General features: G+C 45.3%; 1 protein-coding gene across 1 annotated transcript; it reads right to left on the bottom strand.

Moving 5' to 3' along the window:
* Window positions 1-9,278: 9,278 nt before the first annotated feature.
* Window positions 9,279-22,306, bottom strand: SNRPD1 (small nuclear ribonucleoprotein D1 polypeptide). The gene is made up of 4 exons (XM_089669480.1): window positions 22,147-22,306; window positions 21,909-21,985; window positions 12,421-12,612; window positions 9,279-9,542 (listed from the first exon to the last, which is right to left on the bottom strand). The coding sequence occupies exons 1-4, from the start codon at window positions 22,158-22,160 to the stop codon at window positions 9,466-9,468; spliced, it is 360 nt and encodes a 119-aa protein (XP_089525606.1). The 5' UTR covers window positions 22,161-22,306; the 3' UTR covers window positions 9,279-9,465.
* Between the last annotated feature and the right edge of the window lie 1,576 nt (window positions 22,307-23,882).

The raw sequence follows: 23,882 nt of genomic DNA, 5'->3' as shown, positions 1-23,882 counted from the left end.
ATGGTGACAAGGGCCTCTTCCCACAACCCTGGACGGAGGTTGTTGGGGGTCTGCAGGCAGAGGGCTGGGAATGTATAGTGTTCCCAATGCATTTGTGTGTATGGAAATAAAAGCTATTAGAAGGATTTTGAGCTTTATTCACTTTTTTCAACACACTGCTATTATTTTGAACACAACTGTATATAAAGCTTTTGATTCCTTATCCTGGAAATACCTGCGGTTCGTGTTGTCCCACTGGGGCTTTGGGGATTCCATCCTTTTTTGGATTCAGGCCCTGTATTCTTCCTCTTTCCTATTTGGCGAGGGACGAGACAGGAATGTCCCGTCTCCGGTGCTATTTGTCCTGGCACTTGAGCCGTTGGCCTTGGCGCTCCAGGCTGATTGTAACATATCAGGGGTCCCTTACGTGGGTCAGGAATATAAGTTGAACATTGTTGTGGACGATGCCCTCTTGACTTTCACTAATCCATTGATAACGCTCCCAAACTTGCAACAGGTTCTTGCACGTTTCTCTTTGATTTCAGGTCTCCGTATATATTTGGATAAAGACTGTCACTCTTAATATCACCTTGGCCTCGGATTTAGTTACATGCTTACAGTCTCCACTTTCCCTACAAATAGGCTTCCTCTTCACTTCACACAGCACTACAACTGCATGAGTGAAGTTGGAGTACCACTATAAATGTTGTTAATTTTGGGACCATTTATAACCATTTGTCCACAGTTGGTCTGCACATTTTTTTGTGTGTCATTTCACAGTATTATGTGTATGGTTAATATTTCACTATGTGCACTGTATATTCCCAGTGAGAGGGGATTCACATATTACACAATCATTTATATATTAATATACACTTATATTTATTTATATGTGGATCTCCCTGATGTGGATATCAAGGGGATTGATTATTATGCACCAAGTTGGTTTATATGATCACTATTCATTTATTTATTATTTCGTTTTGTCAGCGCTGCACTGTGTCATTTATTACTCTAGTGCAGTGATGGCGAACCTTTTTGAGCCCGAGTGCCCAAACTGCAACCCAAAACCAACTTATTTCTTTCAAAGTGCCAACACTGCAATGAAACCTGAATATCGAGCTTTTGGTTTAGAAAAAACAACTCGTACAGTAGTGCAAACTAATTAACAGTACAGGGATGACCAGAGACTGCAGACACAGTACAGGGATGACCAGAGACTGCGGACAGTACAGGGATGACCAGAGACTGCGGACAGTACAGGGATGACCAGAGACTGCGGACACAGTACAGGGATGACCAGAGACTACGGACAGTACAGGGATGACCAGAGACTGCGGACACAGTACAGGGTATGACCAGAGACTGCGGACAGTACAGGGATGACCGGAGACTGCGGACACAGTACAGGGATGACCGGAGACTACGGACAGTACAGGGATGACCAGAGACTGCAGACACAGTACAGGGATGACCAGAGACTGCGGACAGTACAGGGATAACCAGAGACTGCGGACAGTACAGGGATGACCAGAGACTGCGGACAGTACAGGGATGACCAGAGACTGCGGACAGTACAGGGATGACCAGAGACTGCGGACACAGTACAGGGATGACCAGAGACTGCGGACAGTACAGGGATGACCAGAGACTGCGGACACAGTACAGGGATGACCAGAGACTACGGACAGTACAGGGATGACCAGAGACTGCGGACACAGTACAGGGTATGACCAGAGACTGCGGACAGTACAGGGATGACCGGAGACTGCGGACACAGTACAGGGATGACCAGAGACTGCGGACAGCACAGGGATGACCAGAGACTGCGGACACAGTACAGGGATGACCAGAGACTACGGACAGTACAGGGATGACCAGAGACTGCGGACAGTACAGGGATGACCAGAGACTGCGGACAGTACAGGGATGACCAGAGACTGCGGACAGTACAGGGATGACCGGAGACTGCGGACACAGTACAGGAGATGACCGGAGACTGCGGACACAGTACAGGGATGACCAGAGACTGCGGACAGCACAGGGATGACCAGAGACTGCGGACACAGTACAGGGATGACCAGAGACTACGGACAGTACAGGGATGACCAGAGACTGCGGACAGTACAGGGATGACCAGAGACTGCGGACAGTACAGGGATGACCAGAGACTGCGGACAGAGTACAGGGTATGACCAGAGACTGCGGACAGTACAGGGATGACCGGAGACTGCGGACAGTACAGGGATGACCAGAGACTGCGGACACAGTACAGGGATGACCAGAGACTACGGACAGTACAGGGATGACCAGAGACTGCGGACACAGTACAGGGTATGACCGGAGACTGCGGACAGTACAGGGATGACCGGAGACTGCGGACACAGTACAGGGATGACCAGAGACTGCGGACAGCACAGGGATGACCAGAGACTGCGGACACAGTACAGGGATGACCAGAGACTGCGGACACAGTACAGGGATGACCAGAGACTACGGACAGTACAGGGATGACCAGAGACTGCGGACAGTACAGGGATGACCGGAGACTGCGGACAGTACAGGGATGACCGGAGACTGCGGACACAGTACAGGAGATGACCGGAGACTGCGGACACAGTACAGGGATGACCAGAGACTGCGGACACAGTACAGGGATGACCAGAGACTGCGGACAGCACAGGGATGACCAGAGACTGCGGACACAGTACAGGGATGACCAGAGACTGCGGACAGCACAGGGATGACCAGAGACTGCGGACACAGTACAGGGATGACCAGAGACTACGGACAGTACAGGAATGACCAGAGACTGCGGACAGTACAGGGATGACCAGAGACTGCGGACAGTACAGGGTATGACCAGAGACTGCGGACAGTACAGGGATGACCGGAGACTGCGGACAGTACAGGGATGACCAGAGACTGCGGACACAGTACAGGGATGACCAGAGACTGCGGACAGCACAGGGATGACCAGAGACTGCGGACACAGTACAGGGATGACCAGAGACTGCGGACACAGTACAGGGATGACCGGAGACTACGGACAGTACAGGGATGACCGGAGACTACGGACAGTACAGGGATGACCGGAGACTGCGGACAGTACAGGGATGACCGGAGACTGCGGACAGTACAGGGATGACCGGAGACTGCGGACAGTACAGGGATGACCGGAGACTGCGGACAGTACAGGGATGACCGGAGACTGCGGACAGTACAGGGATGACCGGAGACTGCGGACAGTACAGGGATGACCGGAGACTGCGGACAGTACAGGGATGACCGGAGACTGCGGACAGTACAGGGATGACCGGAGACTGCGGACAGTACAGGGATGACCGGAGACTGCGGACAGTACAGGGATGACCGGAGACTGCGGACAGTACAGGGATGACCGGAGACTGCGGACAGTACAGGGATGACCGGAGACTGCGGACAGTACAGGGATGACCGGAGACTGCGGACAGTACAGGGATGACCGGAGACTGCGGACAGTACAGGGATGACCGGAGACTGCGGACAGTACAGGGATGACCGGAGACTGCGGACAGTACAGGGATGACCGGAGACTGCGGACAGTACAGGGATGACCGGAGACTGCGGACACAGTACAGGAGATGACCAGAGACTGCGGACACAGTACAGGGATGACAAGAGACTGCGGACACAGTACAGGGATGACCAGAGACTGCGGACACAGTACAGGGATGACCAGAGACTGCGGAAAGCACAGGGATGACCAGAGACTGCGGACAGTACAGGAGATGACCAGAGACTGCGGACAGTACAGGAGATGACCAGAGACTGCGGACAGTACAGGAGATGACCAGAGACTGCGGACAGTACAGGAGATGACCAGAGACTGCGGACAGTACAGATGACTGCTGACCTTTGGGGAGGGAGGGGGAGCGGGTACCTGAATTTGACAGGTACCCGCTCTTACTTCCGCAGAGTTTTTTTTTTATCTTACCTGTTCCTTTATCCAGCCGCGCGCTGTCTTCCTGGCTTCTGTAGTGTGGGCGCTCGTCGGACAGCCGGATGCCCAGTGCGCATGCGCGAGAAGCGCTGCGCTTTGTGATTGGTCCGGCGGCTTCTGGGATCTGTCATGTGTCCCAGGTACCGCCTTACCATTCACAAAGAGCACTGCTTCTTGCGCATGCGCACTTGGGACCCGGCTGTCACGCACACTACAGAAGCCGGGAAGACAGCGTGCCGCTGGATAGAGGGACAGGTAAGGTCCCACTGCAGAGCTGAGCGGCCGGCTCGGTATTCTGACACGGCGGCGGTGGAAATACCGGACCGGCCGCTCTATATTCGCTCCATAAGACGCACTGACATTTTCCCCCCTTTTTTGGGGGAAAAAAAAGTGCGTCTTATGGAGCGAAAAATACGGTATTCTCCTGGCGTGCCCACAGATAAGGCTCGGCGTGCCGGCTGTGGCACGCGTGCCACGGGTTCGCCATCACTGCTCTAGTGGCTTGATGTTACCCTTTCTACCCCTGCTTCCAATCGCTAATAATCTTCTCTTCCCACCAGGTTTAGACCAACCTGGGACGTTCTCTTGGGGGGTGGCCAATGGTTTTTCGCAGGTGCTACATTTCAAGACTTCTTGGTCTTTTCCCACCTGGAATTCTCTTTGAGAATCACTGTATGTTCCCCAGGTGGAATTTTTCCGTTATCTTCAATTGCAGCATTGGCTGACCACTGCGTGGCACTTCCACTTTCCCATATCAGAAATCTGCCTTTGAACAGCTTTTCCAGCAGCGCCCTGGGTCTTGTTTCCCTCCTCTATACATCTTTGAATGGGCGCTCGACACGTACTTATCTATTGTATGTTGATCAATGGGAGCGCAATTTGTGGGTAGTCATGTATCCAGAGGACTGGAATAAGGCCTGGTCGTTTATAGCTAAATGTTCATTAAACACAAACATGCTGGAGGTGGCATACAAAGTACTGTTCCGTTGGTAATGGGTCCCGGCTCGTATAGTCCAGGCGAACTCTACCTATAGCAATCGCTGCTTTCGGGGTTGTGGCCATTGTGGAGATGTGTTACATATATGGTGGTCATGCCCGAGACTGATTTAGTTTTGGTCTCGTGTATTTGGCCTTCTTTACACCTTGTTCCATCTTTCCATATGCTGCAAAGCCTGATATGCTTTGCTTCATTGCCCCATACCAGGCTTGTTGGCTCACCAGCAGAATTTGGCCTCCTATTTGTTCTTGTCAGGAACTGGAACAATTGCCCAAGCTTGGAAAAGTACATCTGTCCCTCTTCAGGTGGTGCAGGACCGGATGACCATTCTGATTCTTAATGAACAAATGTTGAGTATCCGTAATGACTCCCAACGCAAATTTTTGAAAATCTGGGAGCCGTGGTTGACATAGACTTTTTCCACTCTCCCCCCGGCTAGTCTGGGTTCAGGTTTTTGATCAGTATTGGAGTTCCCGGATCTCTGCTGTTGGTCTTGGCTTCTTCTTTCCTTACTCTTTTTTTTCCCCTTGTCTGATTTTTGTGAGGCGGTAGATATCTACCTTTGCTTTGCTGTTATAACACTGTATTTTTGTATTTTCTCATCCATTGATAGCCCCTGCGTGGGCGTGCCTTTTGTACTGCTGGTGGTACAGCATTGTTTCTTTTGTGTTTTATGTGCCATTGACAGCTCCTACGGGAGCGTGCCTTTTGCTGCAGTTTTCCTTGTCTAAAACGTTTAAAATTACTAATAAAAACTATTGAAATACAAAAATAAGAGCAGTGTGTTTAAAAAGTGAATAAAGATCAAAATCCTTATAATAGCTTTTATTTCCATACACAGAAATGCATTGTGAACACTATAGTCAAGGGCTTAAAATTTCAAGTCCTGAGCTACTAGCCAGGCCTTAAGAGTTACTCACCACCAACAAGCACACACAAACAGAGACACCTATACACACACACACAGACATGTACATACACACATACATGCACAGAGACACATGTACACGCACATAGACACGCATACACAGATACATGTACATCATTGGTGTCAGTGGGGGGGGGGGGGGGGGGAGATAGTGCCCTATCCTTGGTGTCAGTGGGGGGGGAGGGGATAGTGCCCCATCCTTGGTGTCAGTGCGGGGAGGAATAGTGCCCCATCGTTGGTGTCAGGAATAGTGGCCCATCACTGGTGTCAGTGGGGGGGGGGGGGGGGGGGGGGAAATAGGGCCCCTTCATTGGTGTCAGTGGGGGGGGGGGGGTAGTGCCCCATCCTTGGTGTCAGTGCGGGGAGGAATAGTTCCCCATCGTTAGTGTCAGGAATAGTGCCCCATCATTGGTGTCAGTGGGGGGGAAATAATGCCCCATTATTGGTGTTAGTGGGAGGAATAGTGCCCCATCATTGTTATCAGTGACACCAATGATGGGACACTATTCCTCGCACTGACACCAATGATGCTTACCTTGCTGACCCCTGCTCCAGCCTGGGCTCGCTCCCTCCCTCATCCACAGCCAGCATACCTGGCTGCAGCAGCAGCTCCATCTGCACGGCACAGACACTTACCGGTCAGCTGTCTTCCTTCTCTGGCCGCTCTCCTCTTCACTTGCGCCGGCTGCTCCCTCCCTTCTTTGATCTTCGTTCTCCTGCTCGGCTCCTCCTCTCCAAGCTCTACCTCCTCACCGCTGATTGGCTGCGTGTGTGCCTTTCCTGAGCTACGGTTCCGGCGGCCAATCATCGGCAAGGAGGTGGAGCTTGCAGAGGGAGGGACAAACTGCCATAGGCTGTTGAGTGATCCCAGGGGTGTGGCACACATCGCAATCCAGGGAAATGAAGACATCGGACCTGCTGACAACCTCCCTACCCCTCTCCTCCAGCAACGAATGTGGACTGGATCGACATGGGAGTCGCGGACCCAGGTAAGACACAGCAGCCCACCACTAAGTGACCCTTCCGTGGGAAAGAGGGGGGCGGCGTTGCCGCTGTGCCGCCCCCCTAAAAAGTGCCACCCTAGGCAAACACCTTGTTTACCTTGCGGCAAATACGCCCCTGGGGGGCAAACTCGCCCCCAACATAATTTCCACTCGCCATTGGCAAGCGGAAATTTCAAGGCCTGCTGTAGTCTATTCCAAATCAAAACATGCAGAAAAACGGTTCAAATTTGTTATTACGTTACAAAAAGTGAGGAAAAAGGAATAGTAGGCTATTGGGAAAAAAAAAAGTGTCTGCATTTTTCTTTACAAACTCAAACATTTACTGTATAAACTGAAAAATATTTGAAGATTTAGCTTTCCTGTGAATCACTGAACTAAAGTTGTATAAGCACAGTTTCTGAAAATTGCTTCACATGTGTTGCATGGAGTTGAACTTCTGGCACCTGTGAACAGTTATTCCAACCCAGGACAATTGCACCACATTACACAATTCCTCTTCATTTCTTGGTTTTACCTCAGAAACAGCATTTTTTTATGTCATCCCACAAGTTTTCTAGTGGATTAAGGTTCGGGGATTGGACTGGCCACTCCATGTTAATTTTGTTGGCATCTTCCTTACTAGTGTGTTTGGGGTCGTTGTCTTGTTGGAACACCCATTTCAAGGGCATTTCCTCTTCGGAATAAGGCAACATGACCTCTTCAAGTATTCTGATGTATTCAAACTGATCCATGATCCCTGGTATGTGATAAATAGGCCCAAAAGAACAATTTTGCTTTCATCAGTCCACAAAATTTTGCACCATTTGTCTTTAGGCCAGTCAATGTGTTCTTTGGCAAATTGTTGAAAAAACGATGTGCTGAAGAGGTTACAATCTAGCTTGGCTTCACAGTCTTCGAATTGTTACAGTACTCACAGGTAACTTTAGACCTTCTTTGATCACCCTGGAGATGATCATTGGCTTAGTCTTTGCCATTTTGGCTATTCTTCGATCCGTTTGAATGGTAATTTTCAATTTTCTTCCATGTCTTTCTGGTTTTGGTTGCCGTTTTAAAGCATTTGAGATCATTTTAGCAGAGCATCCTATCAGTTTCTGCACTTCTGTGTTTTCACCTCTCCAATAAACTTTTTAATCAAAGTATGCGGTTCTTCTGAACAATGTCTGGAATGACCCATTTTACTCAAGATTTTCAGAGAGAAATGCACTATACCCAGCATGTACAACATTCGTTGCCTTTTTCCACAGACTGAATGAGTTCACCAATTGAACACCACACTGTTATTATTTAACACACCCCTTTCAATTAATGATTCAATTACACTGAATCAGCAGTATGAATGTCATGACCGTTGGTTTTCTATTACTCTATAACAGGGGTCTCCAAACTATGGCCCTCCAGCTGCTGAGGAACTGCAAGTCCTATGAGGCTTTGCAAGATTGACAGCCACAGGCAAGACTCCCAGAGGCAGAACGGGACTTGCAGTACCTCTACAGCTTGAAGGCCATAGATTAGAGACCCCTGTTCTACAACTACTAAGAGATTATTTGCCATGTAGATATATAATTTGCACACACACGCACGCACACACACAGGGTATTTCTGCCGGGTCTCAAAGGATGACAGAAAAGGCCTACAGGTGGCACTTGCATGAAATGATACATATTACAAACTGCAGAGTTTATTTTAACTACTGTATCATGTAAAAGGTGAACAGCCTTCAAAGCTGACAGGGGTGCTTACGTTGGTTATCTTTTATTTATGCAAAACCTTTATCCCAAAAGGAAAAAAAAAAAAAAAAAAACAACTTGTAATTGCATAAAAGTGTTAGCCAGAGTTCAGCTTTTAGGTACATGAGGAAGTTTAGATGAAAATGACTAACACTCCCCTCTCCAGAGGTTGAACACGCTGCTGTCCAAGGGTGGCTCCACTGCGCCTTCGTAGGGTGAAACCACCCCAAGACAGGAAGTATGATACTGGCTGGATCACCAGGTAAAACTAAGGGTGTGGAATGAACACAAGCGCTACATTTGAGAATTGGTAAGCCACAATATATGTAACGTTTACACGCACATTAACACAGAAGGAGTCTATTAGACCCCTACTGACACCCCTGCATTGTGCATATTGTACTTCATTACCTTCTTAGCTGAGCAAAGCAACTATGAAATTACAGCTCTGAACCTGGATGTGCTCAGAGCTAAGTGCACGATTCTGAGCATACAGAAGTGGTCAGGTGGCTATAAAGCCACCCAAATAACTTCTGCTAGAAAGCTGGTAGCCAGAAGAAAAAAACAAAATGTAAACGCTTCTGGCTGCTATAGCATTTGGGAGTATATTACACATCCCACTGACATAGAAGGTATAAAATAAACTCAAAACATAGGGGACTTATTGAAAATTTAACAGTTTTATTCAAAAAAATAAAACAAAAACAAAAAACAAATACAGGGAGAAGAAAATTGTAAGTAAACCTCAGCTTGGATGAGCACAAGTTCAACAATCCTTTGTTAAAAGTTAACAAAATCTGTACAAAATGATATTTCTCATTATTGTGAAACTAATCTTCTTAGCAAACCTATCGCCTTGGTCCTCCTCTTCCTCTACCACGGCCCCTTCCTCGCCCACGACCTCTTCCTCTGCCACGGCCTGCAACTGATGGTGAAAATCTAAATTAGGTATTTGGTCCAAATCACAATTACAAGAACAACAAAGACCCTCTGTTTATACATGCTATCATGGCAAATTACATTATTATAAGAAAATAGCGTTTACTACCACTTTAACCAAGCTAACAAAGTTCTATTTCACTTCTTATGTACCAATTGGGCGACTATTGAGGCTCATGGGGTGCCCTACCATTTCCCACTCCTTGCATCTTATCACACCTTCTGCAAATCTCTATACACCCCAGTGCCTCCATTCTTCAATAACCCTGTGTTCCTGCCAAGTAGGGAAACTCAGTGGATCAAATTGTTGTTGGACAAAGACTTACAGTATGTCGTATCAGACAGACACTGTTGGAGGTATCCAATCACTGGGGCATTTTCTTTGTACCCTAAAAATGTTCCTCACATCCCTGCAGTTGTCTATGAGGACCTCCCTGGACTGGGGAGCATTGGTCTTCTGTTTGTGGCAGTACCGCCTCTTAATCCACGCTTGCTCACATTGCCCTAGAGAGCCCCTATATCTTGTCTACCACCCCTCTTATGTCTAGTTAGTACCAGTGTGCAAAAGTGCATTTGATTTGGAAGAATAAATCCTTTCGAATTGTTGGGTGTCCTACATTGTGTGGATGTTGATTCATTATATAAAACAATTAGAATAGTTGTTTAAATTTTAGAATGGGGTTCCTCTAGGCCAGGGGTCTGCAACCTTTATGACATAAAGAGCCACTTGGACCTGTTTCCGAGAGGGAAAAAAAGACTGGGAGCCGCAAAACCATTGCAACATTTAAAACAAATCCGACACTGCATATATTGCAAAAAGCGCTCTGGTCATGAAGGGGGTTTAAGGGCCCAGTAAGCAAAGGGTTAATCAGGGCCACAGTGTATCGTCATAATCACAATCATAGCCTTAGGTCAGTGGTGGGCAACCTTTTTTTTCAACTGAGCCAAATCTCGCCAAAACCACAATTGAAATTTATTTTTAAAACTGAAAATACATCCCCCATATAGTAATTCATCCCCCATATAGTAATTCATCCCCCATATAGTAATTCATCCCCCCTATAGTAATTCATCCCCCATATAGTAATTCATCCCCCATATAGTAATTCATCCCCCATATAGTAATTCATCCCCCATATAGTAATTCATCCCCCATAGTAATTCATTCCCCGTATAGTAATTCATCCCCCATATAGTAATTCATCCCCCATAGTAATTCATCCCCCATATAGTAATTCATCCCCCATATAGTAATTCATCCCCCATATAGTAATTCATCCCCCATATAGTAATTCATCCCCCATCTCTGCTAGGTTAAATAAGATCTATTCCAAAGCCTTTCCAGTTTTTTGTATAGACTGCAAACAAAAAAGTACAGTTTTCCACATGTGGTGGACCTGTCCAAAAACGAAGAAGTTTTGGAAAAGAATATATATACTCTGATCCACTCCACCAATATCAATATCCCCAAAACAGTTCCTGGAGCTCTCCCTGTGCAATCAATATCAGATATTCCCAGGCACTCTTCTTTTACATGTCTGTTAGCAGTGGTGGATATTGTGGTGACCAAACATAAAATCTCCTGGATTATGCCACGTGAAAACTTGGCAAGCATTTTACAGGATAAACAGATCTAAGAGGAACCTGTGGATGCACTATATACAGTTCCCTACTTCCCTAGTTTGGCAAGTCCCCCCAGACGACGTGCGTGCGCACGAAACGCGTAGGAGGAGCCAGCAACGCCGTGACGTCACGCCGCCAGAGCATCGTGGAGCTCCGGCGGCCATCTTATGCACTGGATGGTTAGTCCATGTTGTTGTTGTTTTTATCCATTCATTTGCTAAAGAATCTTCGTATACCTCAATAAATCCATATACCTTACTACACTATGGAGATGTCTCTGCTTTGACTCCCCTGGGGAGTATTAATCCACAGCTGACCACCGGAGAGGGAGCCTTTACAACCCCTATAGAGCAGTCCCTAGGCTATCATCTGAGGGAAACTCTGGACCACCCTGATGTCCTATTAAAAGCATCCAGGATCATTGAAGGGAATATACTGGATTCCAGACACTACCCAGACTGGCAGATGGCATCAGGAGAAAGAAATATATATATAAACGCTCATTTAATTGTGCGTTCTGGTGAGTGCGCATTCTTTCCGCACTTTATATCACAGCACCTTACCAACAGGAGGATACAGTTACATGAAAGCACCTGACGTCACTTCAAGTCACTATATGACCGGTTTACCTAATGATTTATATTCATATTGTGTTTTCTTCTAGCGCTGCACTCCTGATTTATATTGTTTTTTTAGAGGTTTTATGGTTACCTGGTGCACAGCTGCTATATTTTCTTTGTGTGCGCTCGCATATATTTTCCTTATTGATAGTTCCCTACTTATGTTTGGGGAAGCGTGTCCCTGACTTAGAGGACAGATTACTTCCTTTTGCCTTTATTCCTTTCTATTTTTGCAGCTTTCATTTCACAAAAAAGGGTTCTATGCCCTATTTTATGTAAGGTTCTCCTTTTGTATGTTGATAACTAGTAGATGACCCTCTTATGCCATCGGTGAAGAGTAGAATTAGATCTGATCTTTAGGCTTGCATTGTGGCCCTTTAACGGTTTTAGCTCTGAGCTCAGTCTCAAGCCCACTCCTAGACACCAGATTCCCAACATTTAACATTTTGCTGTATTTGTCAGAAGTGGTCTACTGTATTTTTGATGGAGTGTCTGTACCACAAACTTAAAAACATTATGAAAACTTATGAAAACTATGAAATGAATAAATAAAAAAATAAAAAAAAAAAAAGAATGAAAAAAATAAAAGTGAAACATAAAATAAGTAACACCAGTACTTACCAGCTTCTCTTTTCTTAGACTTAACTTTTGGTTCAACATCAACAAGCAAGGTATCAAGGGGCAAACTGTCTGGTAGAATAAAGTATCGGATGTTATTGCCCCGTATACTCAAAGTCTCCAGCTGGACAGGTTCTCTGTTCTTTACAGTCATTTTGACAGCTTTCAAATGTGTATTCATGCTTACATCAACCCCTGAAAACAGAAGAGAAAATGTTACACTAGGAAGGATGTAGGAAGGATAGGAAGTAACCACAAAGACATTAAGATACACCATAAACCGTCAGTTCTCAGAAGCCACTTCTTTCCAGATCACTACTTATAGAAGAACAGGTGAAATGTGTAGCACACTTTAATCTAGGGCCACAAGGTTGAGCTGGGTATCTTGCCACGGAAGGATTTAGAGAACATGTGCCCATACACACTACAATGTTTACACATTTGAATTTTAAAAACAGACCCTCATTCACCTCTGTACCTTTAAGCACCGTGAACAAATGAATTTTCAAATTTCATAACACAGACACTTTTTTTTTTTCTTTTGTATTAGAACAGAATCTAGGCAGCCTATCAGCCATCCAAATCAGCAGGTGTTGCTAAACTACTAGAAACCAACTGAAACCAGGCTTCAGTCTTTTCTGGGATTCTGACAATGAATAAGGCCTGGTTCACACCAATGCAGTATGCGATTTGTCCATTTTGCAAAGCTTTTTGGTGGTGCGTTTTTTCACACGAGTGACGCGTTTTGCAGGTTTCTTTATTTTTGGGCCAACTTGTTGCTGGGCAGATTAAAAACTCATCAAAAATGCACTACATTCGTTTTCTGCAGCATCTGCACTGAAGGCTATTGAAGGAAAACCGCAACGTTTTGCATGTTAAAAAAAAAAAAAAGACCCTGACCCTTTCCAAAAACACAGCAGCTCAAAAAAGCATAGATGTGAACGTGTCCCATAGGAAACCATGTTAAATGGACTGTAGTGCGTTTCTGCAAAAAGCAAAAACAAATTGCATTGGTGTGAACCAGGCCTAACTTCACATTGCAAGCAGGTAGAGAGGTCAGGGATGGCTTGATTATAGCCATTTTACTGTTTGTCAATATGTAACTAGTGCAATGTCCATAGTGTGGGCACAGCTGCCGAATGATCAACTTTCTGCGACATTTGATACCATCACTGCAATGCCGCTGATGTCTTGGAGCTACCTGCACAGAGGCGAAGTGCTGAAGCCTTTTCACACTTGTTCACCTCACATATATGGAAGAAATACACAAAGCAGAGACCAAGATACAAATAGGAACCCTTCTTGTATTACATAGTTACAAAGTTTGTAAGGTTGAAAAAGACAGGTCAATCCATTTCAATCTCTGTGTGCATATACATGTGATTATTTTCTGACAATTCCCATAGCCATGTATATTCTGCTTCCTGAGGAAGACATATGAAAGTTGTCGACACTCGGCTAGCATCACTTCCTGAGAGAGGGAGTTCCGCATTTTTACTGCTCTAAAAGTAAAGAACTCTTTCTGCAATCGAATGCCCTGTACACACGATGAGAATATCAGACGAACGATCGGCCGTTTTGTTTTCGTCTGCTAGTCTCACATCGAAAGTGAAGAGGTTACTAAAGATACGAAAATTCTCCTATGAAAGAAAAGAATTTCGAAAGTGATGTCATGTATTGCGTTGTATTTGTATTGTATTTTCAGACGATTACTGTACCGATTAAACGAAAATCGTACGATAAAAAGTTTTGCGCGTGTCCCTTCGGATATTGTCGTATGAATTGTCGTGATCGGCTCTCAAAAGCTGTGTACTAACGATCCGATTATCGGACGATCGGTCCTCGTACGAAAATTTTCATACGATTTTCTTATAGTGTGTATGAGGCATAAGATTAAGGCTACGTTCACACTAGCGTTGTGTGCAGGCGGCAGAGAGGCGTTTGGGAAGCGTTTTTACTGCTTCCCAAACACCTCTGACAATTCTGCACATTGCAGCACATGGTGCTGTTCTAACGGGAGCGTTACGGCAAAACGGACGCCTCTGGTTGAGTCAGGAGGCGTTGAAGCCTCCTATTCTAGCCTATAGTGCCGCTCGTTTGCGGAGCGGTAACACCATTCAAACTTCATTACAGGCGTTTGTGGGGCATTTTTAACACTCAGCAAACGCCTAGCAAACGCCGCTGAACCGCGCATGCGTTTGCCGAGCATTAAAAAACGCTCCGCAAACGCCGGACCAACTCTTGCAAACGCTATAGGGGTGTTTGGCAAGCGTTGGTAAAACAGTCAAGTGTGAACGAGCCCAGTTATCGGCAGTACTTTCCTCACGTTGTGACAGCATGAGAAAATTGCAGCCGATAACCGGCAACTGTATTTACCCTGTGATCATTAGACACAGCTGATCACGTGGTAAAAGGACGCTGTGATTGGCCGTTTACCATAGGACACAGCGATCACTGGCAGCACGCAGGGGGCGTGTTCTGGGAGGACGTCCATGGACATCCTCCCAGAACTAGACAACCGCGCTGTAGCAGTCTCTTAGGGAAGAGGTTAATGATTTGCCCTCCAGAGTATTTACTCCCCTTCCTGACCAGCCCATTTTTTGCGATACGGTGCTGCGTTACTTTAACTGACAATTGTGCGGTCATGCAACGCTGTACATAAATGAAATGAGTGTACATTAATTGGTTTACGTGAATGTTACAGCCTACAAATGGCGGTTTATATAGTGGAATTTTTTTCTTTAATACTAGTAATGATGGCAATCAGCGACTTGTAGCGGGAGTGCAGTGGGCATTCTGACATTGGGTGGGAGCTGGCTAACTGCCACTGACATCCCCAGTGACACTAATATAGTGATCAGTGCTAATAAAAAGGTCTGACACTGTACTGTAACATCTGGGGCGATCAAAGGGTTAAGTGTGTGCTGTGTTTTACATTGTGTGCGGTTTTACTTGGGAGACCTGCTGCTTTGCTGTGCAGAGAGATACAAAGCAGCATGTCCATGCTGACTGGGAGAGAAACCTGTGTTTATACACAGATCTCTCCCCTCTCAGCCCTGCCAACGATCACTGAATCCCAGACGAGAATCGCTGGCCAGGACCCAGTGATTGACATCCCCAGCAGCCAATAGCGGCACACGCCCCCTACCCAGAACTGCAAATCACATATATATATACACACACACACGTGATTTTGCGCAACCATGCCTCCCTCTAGCAGTACATCTGCTATAGGGCAGTGGGCAAGCGGTTAAAGGACAAGTTCACCTTTAAAACCAAAACAAAGAATGCACTTTTTTTTGCAGGTAAAAAAAAAGCCTATAAAGCGTTGCACCAGCGATCAGCAGATCTTGTACATCATACAGGCAGACAGACAGGAAGAATGAATCAACTACCAGAGCGCTCGACAGTGCCGTGGCAGTTCACTGAGAACTACAAGCCGACAGCCGCAAAGGATTTCGATACTCATAGATGATTCATTCACACAATTCTGTGAATGGATGACGGGGCTGCGAGAGTGGAGACCCACACAGCCGCACTCTTTTCAAAAAACGGATAGCTGGTATGGGGAACTTCTCCCTGCACTGCTATCACACTGATGGCTAGGATCGCTGAGCTGCTGCAGGAACAGGTTATTGGTTAAACCGTAAAAACAAGTGGAACATGTCACATGTTCCTAGAGGTGAACCTATCCTTTATCCCTTTCGCTGCCAGAGCCCTTTTTGTGTTTTTTTGCACATTTTAAAAATTACTTTAGGCCTGAAGCTTACATACAGTGAAGGAAATAAGTAATTGATCCCCTGCTGATTTTGAATGTTTGCCCACTCACAAAGAAATGACCAGTCTAAAAATCAAACAACAAAAAATGCAAAAGAAAAGCTTGTCTAATAGATTATGCCCCGATTTGCATGTTCACGAAGGAAATAAGTATTTGATCCCCTTCACAAAACATGACTTAGTACTTGGTGGCAAATCCCTTGTTGGCAATCACAAAGGTCATACGTTTCCTGGAGTTAGCCCCCAGGTTTGCACACATCTCAGGAGGGATTTTGGCCCACTCCTCTTGGCAGATCCTCTCCCAGTCTTTAAGGTTTGGTGGCTGATGTTCGGCAACTCGAACTTTCAGCTCCCTCCACAGATTTTCAATCAGACTGGCTAGGCCACTCCAGGACCTTAATGTGCGTCTTCTTGAGCCATTCCTTTGTTGCCTTCGCCGTGTGTTTTGGCTCATTGTCATGCTGGAACACCCATCCACAACCCATTTTCAATGCCCTGGCTGAGGGAAGAAGGTTCTCACCCAAGATTTGACGGTACATTGTCCCGTCCATCGTCCCTTTGATGCGGTGCAGTTGTCCTGTCCTCTTATCAGAAAAACACCCCTAAAGCAGAATGTTTCCACCACCATGTTTGACAGTTGGGATGGTGTTCTTGGGATCATAGGCAGCATTCCTCCTCCTCCAAATACAGCGAGTTGAGTTGATGCCAAAGAGCTGGATTTTGGTCTCATCTGACCACAACTTTCAACCAGTCCTCCTCTGCATCATTCAGATGTTCAGTGGCAAATTTCGGACGGGCCTGGACATGTGCTTTCTTGAGCAGAGGGGCCTTGCGGGCACTGCAGGATTTCAGTCCTTGTCGGCGTAGTGTGTTACCAATTGTTTTCTTGGTGACTGTGGTCCCAGCTGCCTGGAGATCATTGACAAGATCCTCACATGTAGTTCTGGGATGATTCCTCACTGTTCTCATGATCATTGACACTCCACGAGGTGAGATCTTGCATGGTGCACCAGACCTAGGGAGACAGACAGTTGCTTTGTATTTCTCCCATTTCCAAATGATTGCACCAGCTGTTGTCACCTTCTCACCAAGCTGCTTGGCCATAGTTTGGTAGCCCAGTCCAGCCTTGTTTAGGCTACAATCTTGTCCCCGACATCCTTGGACAGCTCTTTGGTCTTTGCCATGGTGGAGAGTTTAGAAGCTGATTGTTTGATTGCTCCTGTGGACAGGGGTCTTTTATACAAGTAACAAAATGAGATTTGCAGCACTCCCTTTAAGAGACTGCTTCTAATCTCAGCTTGATATCTGTATGAAAGACACCTGGTAGCCAGAAATCCTGCTGAATGATAGGGGATCAAAATACTTATTTCCCTCATGAACATGCAAATCAGTGCATAATATGTTAGACATGCATTTCTTTTGAATTGTTTGTTTCTATTCTGTCTCGCAGTGTTACAGTACACCTACCATTTGATTTTTAGACTGATCATTTCTTTGTGAGTGGCAAACATTCAAAATCTGCAGGGGATCAAATACTTATTTCCTTTACTGTAAACGCCCAAAACATTATAAATTTTCTGAAAGCAGAAACCTTTGACATAAAAAATTGGAACTACCTCTATTTTATTCTCTAACAATATTACCAAAAAGCTCTAAGGAATACAAACTTTTAGTAAAAAACATCACAATTTAATTTTAGGGCACAAGAACACAATAAATTACCCACATTTTTTATGTAAAATATAAAACAAAATGAGGTTGCACCGAGTAAATAGATACCCAATAAGCCAAACCTTAAATTTGTGTGCGCTCATGAAATGGCAACAAACTTTAGTACCCTATACTTTCTATAGGTGACACTTAAAATCCCTTATAGGTTATCAGTTTCCTGTTATGGAGGTCGTCTGGTGCTAGGACTATTGCCTTGTAGCTGCCTAGACCTCCCTGTAATGATGCTGCATTTTGTGCCAAAGTTACTTCCTGGCATAATTTGTCCAATACTAGAGTTAAGCTCTTGATTTCAACCTCTAGATTGTTAACAAATCAAACATCACTGACCCCAAGAAAGGACTGAGGGGCACCCCACTCAACTTTAGATCATTCAGAGAATCAGTCATTTATCAATTCTTTCTAAGCTTGTTCATATAACCAGCTTCCTTTCCATGTACCTACAATTTCATCAACTCCTACAGACTTTATTTAGACATTACTTCTGTTTAGCTTTAAACTTAACCCCTCGCCTACCGGGCACTTCTACCCCCTTCCTGCCTACAGGGCACTTCTACCCCCTTCCTGCCCAGGCCAATTTCCAACTTTCAGCGCTGTCGCACTTTGAATGACAATTGCACGATCATGCAACACTGTACACAAACAATTTTTTTTACTTTTTTTTAGATATATCGAGCTTTCTTTTGGTGGTATTTAATCACTACTGGGATTTTTATTTTTTGCAACACAAAAATAGACTGAAAAATTTGGAGAGAAAAAAAAAAAAAGTTTGTTATAAAATCTTGTAAATAAGTAATTTTTCTCCTTCACTGATGTGTGCTAATGAGGCTGCAGTGATGGGCACTGATAGGCATCAATGATGAGTACTGAAAGGTGGCCCTGATTGCAACTGTTAGGCCGCACTGACGGGCATTTATAGGCGGCACTGATATGTGGGATTGATGTGCACTGGTATGTGGCATTGATGGGCACTGACAGGTGGCACTGACGGGGCTACGCTGATAATCGGGTGACTGATCACCAGTGTCCTGATGATCAGTGTAGATGTCCCCTCTGAGGAATGCCGATTATTGGCTCTCCTCACGCACTGTCAGCTTGAGGAAAGATCTGCCAATAACTGGCATTTCCTATTTAAATGTGATCAGCTGTGATTGGGACATAGCTGATCAAGACAGAGCCGACGTCATCAGCCCTTTACTCTGATCGGTGAACCACTGCGTCCTAGGGACACAGCGGACCCTCGGGGGCGCGCACGTGCAGTTGAAATGGGAGGACATCATATGACGTCCTCCCAGAACCGCCCACCAGTCATTTCCTTATATGGCGGGTGGGAGGTGGTTAAAGTGCCTAAATGTGAACTATAGAGGATAACTGGAAATCCCTGACAGATATACACAGGAGAAAAATCTACCTCTTCAGTCAGTTACCAAAAATTGTGGTTTGTTTTGTTTTTGTTTTTTTTAAATAAGGGGAAATTTCCACTTTCCACCCAGCCATCTACACCATTAGTCTCAGTCTTGATGAAGACAACCTGTTACTACAGCATGCTATCATTTAGGAGGCGATTTGTTAGCAATGATTAAATAAATGGTGAAGCGCTAATCATGTTACACACTAAAATAAAAGATATTACTGGAGTATGACAACAATACTATGACTCACATAAAAAGATAGATACAGTGTAATATTCAGTGCAATATAAACACTCAGTGCTCTGATCCACTTGGATCTAATCGGGTGCCACTAAGGTGAAATACACAGGATAACCTGTTACAGATATAGTGGATCCCTTTTTCCTAATGGAAAAAAAATCAAACCTCCCCCTGTCCCTATAGGGACTTGAAGTGGTTATTATGTGACCCCTTACGAGGGGTAAAAAAACAATGCACAAGTGTATAGCGCCAATAATTGATGAACAAAAGTCCAGCAAACATTTAAACACATATATGAATCTAAATGGTCCAATATCATATAGATGTGGTCTTTAAACAAACACTGGTGCACGTGATCAGGTGGTCTTCACTCAGGTGACAAAATCCTCCAAATGGCAGAAATGCCCCCTCACCTCCAAACCTTGACCACAAGGGCCAACTCGTCTTAGAGGATCACACATCACGATCCTGAGGAAACTGAACTCATCCAGGTGGAGATACCGCTTAGGGTCCTTTTCTCAATACCCCTCTCAGGTCACATTCCCATCAGGGCCATGTTGTTAAGACACAAGCAGGAACATCCTTCATAGTGCAATAACGTTTATTAGGCAATATATAACAATGAAAGTCAATTAGCCCACTCACATTTGTCTCCTCCAGAAAGCGCTTTTACACCTCATAATATGGGGGTACTGCATGGGTCTGTATAGTGTACCAATATGGCGTCCAACCAGAAGTGCGTCACTGGAAGTTGGTGGACTATTTAGATTCATATATGTGTATAAATGTTTGCTGGACTTTTGTTCATCAATTATTGGCACTATACACTTGTGCATTGTTTTTTTTACCCCTCGTAAGGGGTCACATAATAACCACTTCAAGTCCCTCTAGGGACAGGGGGAGGTTTGATTGTTTTCCATTAGGAAAAAGGGATCCACTATATCTGTAACAGGTTATCCTGTGTATTTCACCTTAATGGCACCTGATTAGATCCAAGTGGATCAGAGCACTGAGTGTTTATATTGCACTGAATATTACACTGTATATATATATATATATATATTATATATATCTTTTTATGTGAGTCATAGTGATATATATATATATACATACATACATACATACATACACACACAGCGCTTTACAATATATACATTTATACAGCGCTTTACTATATATATATATATATATATATATATATATATATATATACACACACACACACACACACATACAGTGCTTTACAATATATACACATATATATATATACACACACACATATATATATATGTATATATTGTAAAGCACTGTATATATGTGTGTGTGTATGTATGTATGTATGTATGTATGTATGTATGTATGTATATATATATATATATATATATATATACACACACACACACACACACATTACACATATATACAGTGCTTTACAATATATACATACATATACAGCGCTTTACAATACAGTTCAATACAAGAGGGTTAGGAGGGCCCTGACCCTTGGAGCTTACAATTGATTTTGCTGTGCCTTTGCAGAAAACGGGCAGAAAAACTGACTGTTCTGCACCATGCTGTGAATGAGCCCTCAGAGAAGGGAAATCTTTCAACGGGGAAACTAGGTGTGGTGACAACCAGGGTTCCCTCACTTTAAGCCGCGGTCGACACTATGAAGTGTGGGACACCGCAGGAAGCGCACCGCATTCCAGTGCAAATTACATGCAAATATCCGTGCGGTGCGATCTGAGCCATACACTTTGGATGGCTCAAATCACATTGCATCCGCACCAAAAACTGTGCAGGACCCTTTTTTTAAATCTGCATCCGAATCGCATTCCATGGGCTTTTCTGGCAATCACATTTCGGGGTGTCATTCATTTATCACTGACACCCGCACCAGATCACATGAACGTGATGCAATTGCAATGTGTGGAAAACGCACGGGACTCGCTGCGTTTCTCTCACCGCATTAGTGTGAACCGGGTCGAAAAGGATTTTCTCACTTCCTGTTTAGGTTATTGGACAGGAAGTAAAAGGAAATCTCCTAAATGGGAAACGGATGGGGGGGGGGGGGATGTGACAGGGGTTTTAGCCCTTCCATGTGAGGATCCATGCAGAGTGGTGACACAAGTCTGTCCTGTCCCCGGGTGTACACAGGCCTGCACTGAGCAGAGGACTGGGGTGTCCCCAGGGATGAGATCAGTGCAGGGTGAGGAAGGGGCTGCCATTGTTCTTCCCTCAGCTCAGGGGTGTATTCTATACAGGCCGATGGTCAGAGCTGAGCCCCGGAGACCCGCCATACCCTACAAGTGAGGTTTCATTCATTCATCCCACCTGTGATGGTGCCATGCACCTGAGTGCCATTCTTCAGCTCCACCGTCACCGTCTCATGACTGAGTTTCATCAGGAACCTGGAACACAGACGAATACAATGAACTCCGGCTACCAGGCGACGGACAGCCCACCCCCGGCATTTTGTGGCGCCGCCGAGATCGCAGCACTCAGCGCAGCTCCAAATCTCCCTTCCCGCCGTCCACAATCCATGTCCATCCGGCTCCCCTCCCTCACCTACCTGACCAGCTTCATGACGGCTCGCACGCAGCACACCACCCGGGCCGATGGACCTCACACCTTTATCACCACACTGAGAGATTGATGACAAAAGCCGACGTTCAAATAAACTGAAACACAAAACGGAAGCCGAGCTGCACCGGAAGTTAAAATAGGTTTGGGCGGAAGTTGCTTTGCATTGCTAGGTGTACAACTACCATAGTATACGTGTCTTCATTTCCGGAGCGGAGGCCATCATGGTGTGGACTTACTGAGTGCAATGTGGGCTGGAGAGAACGAACAATACACGGCTATCTTTTTAAAACTCAACAAAAAATGCATTATGGAAAAACGGCCGAGGTTGTTTACAGTTCTGTATATAATCTGAATGAAGAAAAATCTTCAAGCATTACTGTGTGCTGTAATAATAGATACTTGGAAGAAAACCTACGAGTTTCTACAGAAATACAAGGGCTTTGGGGATCTAATCTTCGCAGAGTCGGGCCCCCCTGCTGTAATGTAAAGGGGCTCTGTGATATAAAGGGGACTGCACTGTAAAGGGGGACTGTATTGATTACAGTGCAGTTCCCTTTATATTACAGAGCCCCTAGAAATCTAACCACAGTGCCCCCTATATATTCAGCAAAGATACATCCACATCCAGCAAAGAGACAGCACAATACAGAAGCGATATCCCTGTATAGCAAAGAGACAGCCCCATATAGCAAAGAAATAACCCAATCCAGTAAAGAGATATCCCAAACCACCAAAGAGACATCCCCATATAACAAAGACATTCCCATCCAGCAAAGAGACCAGATGTCTCTTTGCTGGATGGGGAACCGGCAAATACCTCCCATCCAAAAAAGAGGCATCCCCATACAGCAAAGAGGAATCCCCGTCCAGCAAAGAGACATCCCCGTGCAGCAAAGAGACATCCCGTCCAGCAAAGAGACATCCCGTCCAGCAAAAAGACAGCCCACCCAGCAAAGAGAGTCCAATCCACCGCCGCTACAGAGCGGGATTTTTTGGCTGTCACAGTGTGCTGACCAGAGAAAGAGAGAGGCCACCATTATCCTATCAGTGCCGCTGTGTGTGCAGCAGCTGGCCTGGGAGGTGTTTCTGTATCCCCTGTGGCGCTTCCAGCTTGTCGCTGGAGCCGTCTCTGTCTCTCCTCCTGTCGGCCCTGCTTTTGGCATAGCGGGAGGTAAGAGGCAGCCACGGTCTGTGTTGGACCTGCCCAGACAGCGGTCGCCTGCTTACCTCCCATTGCGCAGCCTGGTCATCAACAGGCTGCTCTTCTTAGGCCCAGCAGCCCCAACCCACTGAGCGAGTACCTGTTGTGCTCTATGGCCAGTTCAGGCCTGCTGAGTGGACGTGGACCTGTCATTCACCTGCTCTGCTATGATCAGCAGAGATAAGCAGACAGATCACCTTCTGATCCAAACAGTGTCTTCCCTGAAAAGAGCCTTATGCTGCACTCACAAAATGTTATTTATATATATATATATATACACACACACACATACACAGTGCATAGTATGTTTGTGTATCCTGTGTGCACTTATTTTAATTAGAATTTTAAATTTTCATTTGTTTTATTGGAAAATATAAATTCCATCCAACATATAAATAGAATATACTGTCTACCACACTTAAATAATAAAGAGTACAAAGCAACATCACAGAGTGTTGGTACAAAACCAACATGGAAAACCAGCAATTTAAGCCACAGAAGTCTCTTTGTGACCAGATCCA

This window comes from Staurois parvus, unplaced genomic scaffold (assembly GCF_062004578.1).
Source record: "Staurois parvus isolate SC_StPar_1 unplaced genomic scaffold, SC_StPar_1.0 ptg000077l, whole genome shotgun sequence".
Lineage (NCBI taxonomy): Eukaryota > Metazoa > Chordata > Amphibia > Anura > Ranidae > Staurois > Staurois parvus.
The sequence above is the reverse complement of the archived record's forward strand: the minus strand, read 5'-3'. Positions and strand labels throughout refer to the sequence as shown.